At 42.0% G+C, this 13,296-nt stretch overlaps 1 protein-coding gene across 4 annotated transcripts in view; it reads left to right on the top strand.

Moving 5' to 3' along the window:
* LOC146352312 (uncharacterized) overlaps positions 1-13,296 on the top strand; it is a 109,426-nt gene that overhangs the window by 38,557 nt on the left and 57,573 nt on the right. For all 4 annotated transcript variants that reach the window (XM_084833791.1, XM_084833792.1, XM_084833789.1 and 1 more), the window contains one exon: positions 2,000-2,119. In XM_084833791.1, the coding sequence (XP_084689917.1) occupies positions 2,000-2,119 (120 nt within the window). The remainder of the gene's footprint in view (positions 1-1,999; positions 2,120-13,296) is intronic.

The raw sequence follows: 13,296 nt of genomic DNA on the forward strand, positions 1-13,296 counted from the left end.
GGATGAGGTAAGGCACCTAGAGACCTCTGGAGGCCTGAGTTTGAGACACCCATCCTTTCTGAGGCTTTACACCAAGAAACTCAGGTGGTTGTGATCCTAAAACATTCTTGGTAAAAAGCCAGCACTTCTAGCTTATGTGTCCCATGGCAATAGAGATGTATCAACAGGCAGTGTGAGACATATTAATAGATGGCTATGGGATATTGAAGAGCCCATATGTGAATTTGGCTGGGGGGCCTAAAAATAAGCCAACAATTTAATATGTAACATAATCTAGATACGGAGCCTCTAATTAGGATACCATTTAGTATGGGCTGTGTGTATTCTCCCATACGATCTCACATCTTACCTCTAACCTCTTCCCTTTTATAATCTCCTGAATCTCTGCCCTTTCTGCCTGTCTGAGCAATTGCTGCATTGGCTGCTCTGCTCTGATGCTATAGTGTACCTGTCTGGCTGTCATTGGTGTAGAATCTTATGTCGTAGATACTCTGATGCTATGAAAAAGCTAGGCAGCTGATTTCAAATCTTGAAACAAGGCCTGTAGGAGGACAATGTAACTCAATGTCAGATCCATTTCAGAAAGCAAATTGCTATTGTGTTCTGAAGAATAGGCCTGGTGTTTTTAAAAAACAACAGCACACCCTGCAAAGGCCTCTGGAGAAAAACAAAATGGCAACTGATACGTCATCAAAGTCTCATTTTCTCCCGTCTATACTAATAGCATGGTGCACATGAGTGACTCATTAATATGTACCTCACATGAGAGGACTGACTTCTCGTCAGGGTTGCAGTTACACCATGACTCCTCCTTTATAGTTGTTCATTCAAAACTAATTTGCTGCGTATTGAGAAGTGTACAGTTGCATATGGTGCTCCTAATTCAGCCAGTAGGCAGCAGGTTAAATGAAGGGGTCAGGTACAAGATTTAGAATGCTCAAATTGCCATGGTATCATCATCATTAGTAAGTCCCTGTGAATTGGGAGTCATCTTGGCAATGAAAGCTCCTGTACTCATCATTTTTATAAACTGCTCTTTAATTTAATTGTTTTGATTCTTTAGGGACCTTTCTCAGCTGCCTTAAAGCTGTTTGTAGTCCATTGTTCCTTGCCCTTTCTTTTAATCGTGTTGGCTCCTAATTTAAGGATGATAGTAAATATTATGGCTTAAATCCAACATCACATGAGTGGACTTCCCTGTCCTCCCCTTCCTCTGCATGCCCCCCAGGTCTGCCCTGGAGGATCCCCAACCCTCTGGAGCAGATTTGGGGGTGAGTGGAGGCTGCGGGTGGGAGGGATAATCTCTTCTACCAGTAGTTTCCATTCCACTGAACACCATTGGATCCAAGAAGAACACCATTGGATCCAAGCCTAGGAGGCAAGCAATCACATGGCTTTTGCCATATAGTTATACTTGGAAATACGTGGACGGTTTTTAAAACAACTGAAATAACTGCTATCCTCTGGACTATTCCAAATGATAGTTTAGTCCTATCTTGGAACTTTTAATGTTACAGTACATATAATTTACTTTCATTGATTTGCTGTTCTTTACATAGTTAAAAATGAAGTTCTATATACATGTAAATATTATGTATAGAACTAACACCGTGAATAAAAATTTGAGTTCTTTCAAAATGCTGTTTTAAAAATTCCGACAAAATACAAGATCCAGATTTGTCTTGACAAATAAGCCATTAAGACTAATTAGTGTTAGTACAATTTATGAACTTGTGTTATTACAGTTGCTTCTGGTGTTTTGATTATTGAATGTAAATTAAAACTGTCTAAATGTTGTTACTGAAAGTAATGAAGTAGCAAAAAAAAGTATTTTGATGATTGAAAGGTGAAACTGTCTAGAAAACTATACATCTTTGTAAACTGAGATGATCTAGACTGGCTGAATTTAATTGTATGAACACAAATTTAATAAACAGAACTCTTCACCTGACACTGAAAGTGTTAAATATTTTAAAATTTCTTACTGTGTCTCTTTCAGGTTTCTGATCTATCAAAACTTGCACTGCCATGGACTTTGGGAGGGAACCTTGCTAAACAGCCATTGACCCTTTTGGATGTTTGCTATGGCAAAATAGAAAATATAAATCTTAGATATGTGGTAAGGACTTAATAATCTGAAATACAAGCGGAAATGCGTTTATTTTTTGTATTTTATATGTATTTATTGTACCTTAAAATATTTAAAATAATAAGGGCGCAATCCCATGGCTGCTAGACAGTGGCTAGACAGCCATAGGTTTGGTCATTTCCCGGAGAACTGCCTCCCCCCTCCCCCGCTGCCTTGTAGGCAGCGCAGATCATCCCTGTGCTCTGTGTTCGGAAGAGCAGCACGGAGTGGGGGAAATGGGGTGCTCCCGGTGGCAGGGAGTTCGGAAGTGCCGGTTCGACACTTCCTATGTGTCACCCAGCCTCCCCACCACACGTTCTGACTATCCGCAGCTAGACAGCTGAAATTGGCCATCTAGCCACCAATGCAGGGCAGGTGGAGTGCGGAGGAGACGATCCCCTTTACACTCCACCCACCGTGCATTGGATAGGCAGTCGCCTCCGAGTTTGGAGGCGGCCGTCTATCCTCATAGGATTGCTCCCTTAGTATCAATAACATGCTCCTCTTTTCAGCTGGTAAATGACCAAAATTCCATATGATGAAAAATGTATCCTGCAGAAAATGTGAATGTTTGTACTCTTATATTTTTAGGTTTAAATTTAAGCATGTTTGGGAAATGCATATCTCTAATGCCAAAATTAAAATGTACCTCTTTTACTTTTTTCCTCTGGTGCTGCCTTGAGGAGAAGAATGAAAGCATTTGCTTTGCTTCCTACACTAGCAGAGGTTTATCATTATGCTGAAACTGTTGTTAGTGTAAACTGTGGTTTGGGAAATAAGCCAGGATCATAAACCATGGTTACTGCTGAACAAGAAATGGATGCTTCCAATGTTCTCCTTGGGACTGTGCCAGGAGGGGAGGGAATGGTGGAGCACATAAGCCCAAGGTTACATCTGAAATGGGCCATATATAATGTAAAGGAATAGTTTTGGGATATAGTTTAACTGCATGATTCAGACTATGGATATGCATTTGTTATTGAGAGAGGCAAAAATGTATTTATTTCAATTTGACATGAAGCGCTGCTTTCCAAAATCCTACTTTTGTGAGTTGAACAGAAAATCATCAACTCTTCTTGGTTGTAGGGAGGTAAGTGTGGAGGTATAAACCCTATATGATGGCTGACATGGGCATTTCTAATCTCTGTAGTGTGTCAAGGGTGTGACCTTTAGAATCTAGACTGAAACAAATTGGCAATGACAGTTCCTGGTTTTTACTGATCTCACTTGAAAAACATTGCAAATTATATCTTGGCAGAAGTGGCTGTCCTGATTAATTATTCATCGAACTAACTTCATCACATAGAGCACCTGCTGAGAAGAGCTTGCATTGCATATTAACATGCATGCAGTAAGCTTTGCAATTAAAGCTCCAATATCAAACCTCTGTTTGCGATGACAATTGTTATTATGTGCCATGCTAAAGGCAGTGACAAATATGGCTTTACATTCCTGGAGCATATCATAATTTTAATTAGTTTGGGGGAATGGTCACCTTCCAGCAACATAAAGGGAACAACATTTGGCCTTTTCCAAAGTGTATCTGTAATTCTAATGTTTCCCTTTCATTTTAGTGTATCTCTGAGAAATCTGTGCAGCCTTCAGACCAACAGTAGCACCTCTGTAATGATGAACACATTTACTTGAATTTAAGTTCCATTAATTTTGGTAGAACTTGTTTCCATGAAAATGTGCTCAAAACTGTTGGGCTGTTTGGGTACACTGTGGTTTCTGTATAGTTCTACATAGAGAACTGCATTTGTGCAAGTCACAGAACAGAACTGTCTAGACCTCTTGGCAGTACAGAAAGCAGAAAATATGTATTTAAATAGACACTGATAGAGGGTTAAACCCAAAGTCATGTTGGCGGATGTCTGCTAGTGCAATTTTCTCTGTCCTCCCCGGCTGCTGCAGCCCTCTGGGCTGGCCAGAGATCTGCCCTGGAGGGCTTCGTAGCCCTTTAGAACAGATTTTGAGGGCATGTGCTGGGGGTGGGGGAGAATCAGCCCTCCTTATTCTTTTGACAGAAGCAAGTCAACCTAAATAATTAGCTTATTTTCCATATAGAGATTTACAGTTGCTTCCCTTTTTCACATTAACAAATAGTATTGTACTCATACTCCCAGGTATATAGATAGCCACATGCTTTATTTCTTTTAATGTGACAGTAAAATGGAGCAGCATTGTAAGCATTTGTGTGTGTGTGCTGTGTGCACAGTTCTCTAAGTAGCAGGTACTGTGTGCATGGTGTCTTTCTTTTCTTTAAACCTAAAATCCACCTGTTTGCAAGGTGGAGCCAGGGGATGGTGGATTTTAATGGTAGTGTTTCTTGGCAGATTTGTCCCAATGATGCATGTGCAGACATTCACACACGCACACGCATGTGCACACATTCACACATGCACATGTGTGTGCGTGCACACACACACTCCACCCCACACACATCTATTCCAAAGGGGGTTATTCTATTGAATAAACAATAATAATATATACAGTAATTACTTTTGGGAATTAGCTGGTTGGCAGTGGCTACTATATGAACTCCAGGATGGAATTTATCAGTTCATATATATGTATGAATAGATGTAAGCATACTAAGCATGCAAGACAGAAAACAAATTGAATACTGTAGACATCTATGCACGGGGTTTGAATGGTGGGGAAAGTAGCTCAAAGGCCCACTCAGTGTATAAATCAAGAGCTCCTGTGCATGGAAGGCTAGTCCATGGACATGCATAGTCAGTCTGGTCCTGACTGGGTTGGACTATGGTTTTGAGGAAAATGAAGAAGATGGAGCTAGGCAAATCAGGATTCTAGGGTTCTTCGGGAGAGGGAAGGAGAAAGAAAAAGGTGCTGGAGAGTGGGGGATGATGAGGCCAGGGAGATAAAAGGGACCAGCAGCTGTTTGTTTCTAGCTGCGGCCAAAGTGCAGCTGCTCGTCCTTGTACAAGTCACCATGGCAAGAAGTGAGAGCAGGATGTTTGGGATATCTATAATAAGCACACTCAAACCAGTTCCCAGCACCTTATGTGACAAGCGCTTGTTCTTTTCTTCCATTCATTGATCTGACAAAGGCCTTTGTTCTTGAGCATTTGTGTGTCAACCAACTCCTCTAGAGGACTTGGCTAGCCGCAAGGTGTCCAAAGTTGAAGAGAAGACAAGGAGGATCACAGAATGGGGACCTGGCCATGATCCTTCCCACTGGTTGAACTGCACTAAAGTGGCCGGGTTTCCACCCCAAAACTGGTTAAGACAGCCCTGGGGTGCTTGGACACTCCTGAGGTTATAGCAAAGGAAGCCTTGAAAAAGACTGCAGGTGGGTTGCTGCTTCAGCTGGAGTGGGGACCCAGGTGGGCAGAATGAGTGTTCTGAGAAGGAGGGTTGAAGACCATACCCCGGGTACCATGGCTTAAAATAATTTCAGTGAGGGAGAGAGAGCCAAGGGACCAAGTTTGGCACCGGGCTTGCCATGCAACTAGAGACATAGGGTACCAGGACTTTTAGGAGGCTAGAGATCAGGATTTCAGTACTGTAGCAAGGTTCCAAGAACCAATGGACCCAGTGGAGATCACTCAAATGTGTGGTGCCCAGTCCTTGTGGGAGTCCAGGAACACTGCGTCTCAGAGCACTGGGTTCTTATAGTATTTCAAGAAAGGGCACAAAGGGACAAAAGCTCTGGACCAAATTTAGGACAAAGTAGACAAAAGAGGCCCCTTCATGGATCACTGCCTTGTTGTGGCGAAGGGGCTTGCGTAACTCAGTGAAGCCATAAGCTATGCCGTGCAGGGCCACCCAAGACGGACAGGTCATGGCAGAGAGTTCTGACAAAATGTGGTCCACTGGAGAAGGAAATGGCAACCCACTCCAGTATTCTTGCCAAGAAAACCCCATGGAACGTATCACAAGGCTAAAAGAGATGACGCCGGAAGATGAGCCCCTCAGGTCGGAAGGTGTCCAATATGCTACTGGGGAAGAGCAGAGGGTATTTCCAAGTAGCGCCAGAAAGAGTGAAGCGGCTGGGCCAAACCCGAAAGGACACTCAGCTGTGGATGTGTCTGGCGGTGAAAAGAAAATCCGATGCTGTAAAGAACAATATTGTTTAGGAACCTGGAATGTCAGATCAATGAATCAAGGTAAGCTGGAGGTGGTCAAACATGAGATGGCAAGATTGAACATCGACATCTTGGGAATCAGCGAACTCAAATGGACAGGCATGGGCGAATTTAATTCAGGTGACCATCATATCTACTATTGTGGGCAAGAATCCCTTAGAAGAAATGGAGTAGCACTCATAGTCAACAAAAGGGTGGGAAAAGCAGTACTGGGGTACAATCTTAAAAATGATAGAATGATCTCAGTACGAATCCAAGGCAAACCATTCAACATCACAGTAATTCAAGTCTATGCCCCAACCACTGAGGCCAAAGAAGCTGAGGTTGATCGGTTCTATGAAGACCTACAACACCTTCTAGAACTAACACCAAAAAAAGATGTCCTCTTCATCATAGGGGATTGGAATGCTAAAGTAGGAAGTCAAGAAATCACCGGGATAACAGGCAGGCATGGCCTTGGTGTACAAAATGAAGCAGGACAAAAGCTAATAGAGTTTTGCCAAGAGAACACGCTGATCATAGCAAACACTCTTTTCCAACAGCACAAGAGGCGACTCTACACATGGACGTCACCAGATGGTCAATATCGAAATCAGATTGATTATGTCCTTTGCAGCCAAAGATGGAGAAGCTCCATACAGTCAGTAAAAACAAGACCTGGAGCTGACTGTGGCTCAGATCATGAGCTGCTTCTTGCAAAATTTCGGCTTAAATTGAAGAACGTCGGGAAAACCACTAAACCGTTCAGGTATGACCTCAATCATATCCCTGATGAATATACAGTGGAGGTGAGGAATAGATTTCAGGGATTAGACCTGATAGACAGAGTGCCTGAGGAACTATGGACGGAGGTCCGTAACATTGTTCAGGAGGCAGCAACGAAATCCGTCCCAAAGAAAAAGAAATGCAAGAAAGCCAAGTGGCTGTCTGATGAGGCTTTACAAGTAGCTCACGAAAGAAGGGAAGCGAAAAGCAAGGGAGAAAGGGGAAGATATACCCAACTGAATGCAGAGTTCCAGAGAATAGCAAGGAGAGACAAGAAGGCCTTCTTAAATGAACAATGCAAAGAAATTGAGGAAAACAACAGAATGGGAAAGACTAGAGATCTCTTCAAGAAAATTGGAGATGTCAAGGGAACGTTTTGTGCAAAGACGGGCATGATAAAGGACAAAGAAGGCAGGGACCTAACAGAAGCAGATGAGATTAAGAAGAGGTGGCAAGAATACACAGAAGAACTATACAGGAAAGATCTGAATGTCCCTGATAGCCATGATAGTGCGGTCACTGAACTTGAGCCGGACATCCTCGAGAGTGAAGTCAAGTGGGCCTTAGGAAGCATTAGTAACAACAAAGCTAGCGGAGATGACAGTATTCCAGCTGAGCTATTTAAAATCCTAAAAGATGATGCTGTTAAAGTGCTGCATTCAATATGCCAACAAATCTGGAACACTCAACAGTGGCCACAAGACTGGAAAAGGTCAGTTTACATTCCAATTCCAAAGAAGGGCAACGCCAAAGAGTGTTCAAACTACCGCACAATTGCGCTCATTTCACATGCCAGCAAGGTGATGCTCAAAATCCTACAAGCTAGGCTTCAGCAGTATGCGAACCAAGAACTACCGGAAGTACAAGCTGGGTTTCGAAGAGGCAGAGGAACTAGAGATCAAATCGCCAACATTCGCTGCATCATGGAGAAAGCAAGAGAATTCCAGAAAAACGTCTATTTCTGCTTCATTGACTATGCTAAAGCCTTTGATTGTGTGGATCACAACAAACTGTGGCAAATTCTTAAAGTGATGGGAGTACCAGACCACCTTACCTGTCTCCTGAGAAACCTGTACGAGGGTCAAGAAGCAACAGTAAGAACCAGACATGGAACAACCGATTGGTTCAAAATTGGGAAAGGAGTACGACAAGGCTGCATATTGTCACCCTGCTTATTTAACTTATATGCAGAGTATATCATGAGAAATGCCGGGTTGGATGAATCAGAGGTCGGAATTAAGATTGCTGGGAGAATTATCAACAACCTCCGATATGCAGACGATACCACCCTAATGGCAGAAAGCGAAGAGGATCTCAAGAGCCTCTTGTTGAGGGTGAAAGAGGAGAGTGCAAAAGCTGGTTTGAAACTCAACATTAAAAAAACTAAGATCATGTCATCTGGCCCTATCACTTCCTGGCATATAGAAGGGGAAGAAATGGAAGCAGTGACAGATTTTACTTTCTTGGGCTCCAAGATCACCACAGATGGTGACTGTAGCCATGAAATTAAAAGACGCTTGCTCCTTGGGAGGAAAGCTATGGCCAACCTAGACAGCATAGTAAGAAGCAGAGACATCACCTTGCCGACAAAGGTCCGTCTAATCAAAGCTATGGTTTTCCCAGTAGTAATGTATGGCTGTGAGAGCTGGACTATAAGGAAGGCTGAGCGCCGAAGAATTGATGCTTTCGAACTGTGGTGCTGGAGAAGACTCTTACGAGTCCCCTGGACTGCAAGGAGGTCAAATCAGTCCATCCTAAAGGAAATCAACCCTGAGTGCTCATTGGAAGGACAGATACTGAAGCTGAAGCTCCAATATTTTGGCCACCTAATGCGAAGAGAAAACTCCCTGGAAAAGACCCTGATGCTGGGAAAGACTGAAGGCAAAAGGAGAAGGGGACGGCAGAGGATGAGATGGCTAGATAGCATCACGGATGCAACGAATATGAACTTGAGCACGCTCCGGGAGAGAGCGCAGGACAGGAAGGCCTGGCGTGCTATGGTCCATGGGGTCACGAAGAGTCGGACACGACTGAACGACTGAACAACAAGACAAAAGAGGAGATGACTTTGGTCAGAGTGGATAATAGTTTCAACATGGTAGATATCTTTTCTCACATCTTATGCAGGATGGGCTAAATTTAATCATGGCAGTCTCTCTCTGAGATGGTGGTGCTCAGGGGTCAACCTCCATTGACCACCACACTTATCACTAATTATGCAACACCTTGGAGTTATGCAACTCTTTGCCTTGGGTGCCTAGGCCCTGATTACTGTGCCTAATCTAAATGTGAGACACTTAACCTGGAGTGGCTTGATTGAATCATAGAGCTGAATTTCTGTCTTGACTAGGCGAACAGATGCTAATGACCTTATGGCACAATTGCTTGCTCAGCCTGTTTATTCCAGCTTGAGGAACTCCCCTCAGGCTTGCCTTCACACCAAGTGCCAGGCTGGACTTTTAAAAGTGACAACATAATACTGGGACATAGTGTCTCTCAGGCTTTCACGCCAAGCAGCCTGCAAACACTAGTGTCCTCTGAGAAGTGTTTCTTCTGAGTAATATAACAAGCCCTTTTCAGGAGTTACAGCTTGCTACTCTTTAAGGATGGATATTTGCTTATTCTTTTTATCTCTCAAATATACTTTCTTGGCTCTTCAAGAAGAAATAGGTTAAATTATCTTGGACTCATGATGCAACCTGATGCTAATTGCTTCAAGATTTCTGTAAGCCCAGGTTTTATGTAAACTGAAGTAGTAGCTTACAGTCCCAGATAGCTAACATTTTAAGCCTTCATTTTTAAATATTGGTCTTTGAGTCTATTCTCGCAATATTTCTTAGAACGTTGTCATACTCTTGTCCTTATTTTAGATCACTTCTGAAAAACCTCCAAACAGTACACATGCACCAGTTTTTAAATATCTGTCTAGTAGACAACTATTGCCACCATTTAAAATTTGAAATAAAACCTATAATGTTTGGAAATCTAAATTTCTTATACTTTATCTCCCATTGTCAGGATTCAAATGATAATCTAAACCACGGGTTGAATGACTCTGAATAAGCCTGCACAAGTCTTGGGATTGCACACAAGAGGAGAGAGAAAAATTTTCCCTTTCAGTGTAGAACAAACTGCGGTTCCATGTTATGTACAAATTTGGAACACTGGTTTATTCTAATCACAGCTCTATAAGAAACCAGGATATTGAATCATGTTTTCATCCTGGATTGTTCTAACTGTTGTTAGAATAAATGATAGTTTTCTGAGTTCATACGTGATGGTGATCTGTGGTTCTCAACTGAAAGCAAAAGCTTTCTCTCACCTCATGTGTGCTGAGGAAATCGGGAAATGCACGAGCCATGGTTTCAATGATTACCTGAATAGGATCATCTGAAAGTTCATATTTACACTTATGAACAGTGATGGCTTTACCATGGTTTGAAATATGCTGATTTCATTGCTCCACACTGCTGAGTAGAAACTATTCTTAATAAAAGGAGATCCGGTATGAACATCTACCACCAATACAATTTTTCCTGAAGTGGAAAACAGACAGATGATCTCTGAAGATGCTAGTTAAGTGTATTCTTTGCATTTGGCTGTGTTTGGATACTCCTGTGATGAGTGGTGGTACAAAACCCAAGTATTAATAATTCATAAGTGTTTTCTTTCTTTGTGTATCAGCTGTCAGATGTGCTTCCAGAGCAGTTTATATAAAGCAAGTTCTTTGGAAGAAGGAGCTTGTTTTCACACTGAGCTATGATACTGGCTGATCTATAGTTGTTGAACTAAATATATAATAAACAAGGAATAACGTGATTGTTCTGTATTATGAAAGTTAATACATGATTCCTTTTTCTTAGCATAGCATGCTAACAAGTAAAATGCAAATTAAATTCATGCTGGCACTTAAGTTAAAAAAAATTGTTTAACTTGTGTAATGAAGGCCATAGTGGGGATTGGTTGAATATATATTGGAAACATTTGACATGAAAGAGAAGCCTTTAACATGGAACCTCTTAGATCTTTGTTTGAAACCATGTAGTGAGAAACTTCTTCAGAAAAGAAGCCTTCAGCTAGAAAGAGAAATGGGCCAATAGGTGATGCTAATCAAAACTGATTTGATTGGGTAACCCTTCCTCCTTGTTCTTTGAGATGAAGTGTGGCCCTGTTTACTATCTTCGTTGTTCTTTATCTGTCGAAGGTTAAACCCATTGCTTGCTCATGCTGCTGCATTTACTGGAGCTGAAACCCTGAGAACAGGGACGTACTACATTGATTTTTTTTATTTGTTTAAAATATTTCTAGGCTGCCTTTCAGGGCAGGAGCCCTCCCAAGGCAGTGTAAAAACAACACAGTTCATATAATAAAATTCATATAATTAAAAAATGATGCAGTAATAAAAACAGCAAATGTTCCAAGAAACGATAAACACCAGCACAAGACAGAACCTACAACACAGTTGCAGCTACAACCTAGTCAGCTAAAACATAATCAGGGGAAGGCCAGAGTAAACAAGTAAGCCTTCAGGGCCTTCTTCAAAGCCTGTAATGAAGGGGCCTGGTGGACACCCGATGGTAACTTATTCCAGAGGTGAGGGGCCACTGTGGAAAAGTCCCCCTCTCATGTTTTTGCCCACCTAACTGCCCTCACAGGTGGCAGTTCTCTTCTCTTTGGAAAGGCTTTCTTAATAGAGTAATAATAAAGCACCGTGCTAACTGTATGAACTAAAATAAAAGTGAAATGATTTGTAATACCACCTAGGTTTCTAGAAAATGTTACTACTCTTGTTTAGGGTGTATCTATAGAGTCTGCATGTATATACACATAGAGAGTGTGAGAGAGAGTGCTAAATTATCCTTATTCTGATTGAAACTTACTTAAATAAGGAGGTCTTGCACTGCTTCTGCAGAATGCCTTGGTATATTTTATGTATTTATTTAACTATATCCTACTCTTCCTTAGAGAGCTTGGGGATGGCTTACATTTAAGTGATTTCTTAGCCAAGCAACATAACTTCATTATCTGGTTTTGACTTTAAAGGAACTACAGAGAGGAAGGGGGTGTTGGTGGTATGCGCACGTACATGTGGACATACACATGAATTTTAGAATTGGAGATCAGCCTGTGAGAACACGTTTGCTTTGTGCCCTTCATATTCTAACTCACCAACCCTAGCAATAGGGGTGGAACATAGCAGAGGAAGCAAACTCTTGTTGTTCAGCCATTGCTTCAAAAATGAAAGGTCTACATTTCTTTTAATTCTGTTGGATTTGAGTAGTTTTGCTTTGTAAATGGAAAAGTATCCTATGAAAACCTATTTAAATGGTTCAGAGGACAGAAGAAACCAAATTCAGATGTCTGCTTATAGTGATCAAACTGTGTTCTGGGAACCTTTTAGCTATTTATTTTACTGTATAGATGTTAGATTAAAATGTTTATTTTTCTCCTAGTCCCCAAGGAGATAGGTTGCTATTCAGTGTATTTAATTCTAGTCTGTAGACCTTAAATAAACTGCTATTGTTGCTGTTACGGCTGTTATAATTGTTGCTGGTTTTATTGTTTTTATTGTTTTTGTTTTTCTGTTTCTATCACTTTTAATATATTTTAATATGGACTTGAGCACGCTCCGGGAGAGAGCGCAGGACAGGAAGGCCTGGCATGCTGTGGTCCATGGGGTCACGAAGAGTCGGACACGACTGAATGACAACAATCACTTTTAATATTTTAACTGTTTGTATATATTTTATTGCTGTAAGCTAACTTGGGAGGACTTCTGCCCTGAAAGGCGATAAATATTTCAAAAGTGGGGTGAAATAGTAATGGCAGATAAGCTTCCCAGAGAGGCAGTTTCCCGGCCACTACAGTAATCCACTACAGCCCATTCGGGAGTGTTGAACATAGAATTGCCAATATCATAACACTTTTATACACATCTATGGTGCTATCACACTTGGAATACTGTGTACAGTTCTGGTCACCGCACCTCAAGAAGGATATTGTAGAGCTATTGCACACATGTGCTGCTTGTGGGCTTCCCATAGGCCTGTGGTTGGCCACTGTGGGAACAGAATGCCTTTTGGTCTGATCCCACAGAGCTGCTTTTATGTTCTCTGCTGTCCAACATACCCTAAATACTAGGGATGTACGAAAGGTACTTACCTTTCGTGGATTATGTTTATGGTTGGGAGGGAGGCATTCTGTCCCTCCCCCCGGAATCCTCGCCGGGGGGAGGCGCTCCGTTCCTCCCCCCCCCGGAATCCTGGCCGGCCAGCTGTGCTCCGCAGGGAT

This window comes from Heloderma suspectum, chromosome 2 (genome assembly GCF_057233095.1).
Source record: "Heloderma suspectum isolate Gila_16-S chromosome 2, 16-S_ref, whole genome shotgun sequence".
Classification (NCBI taxonomy): domain Eukaryota; kingdom Metazoa; phylum Chordata; class Lepidosauria; order Squamata; family Helodermatidae; genus Heloderma; species Heloderma suspectum.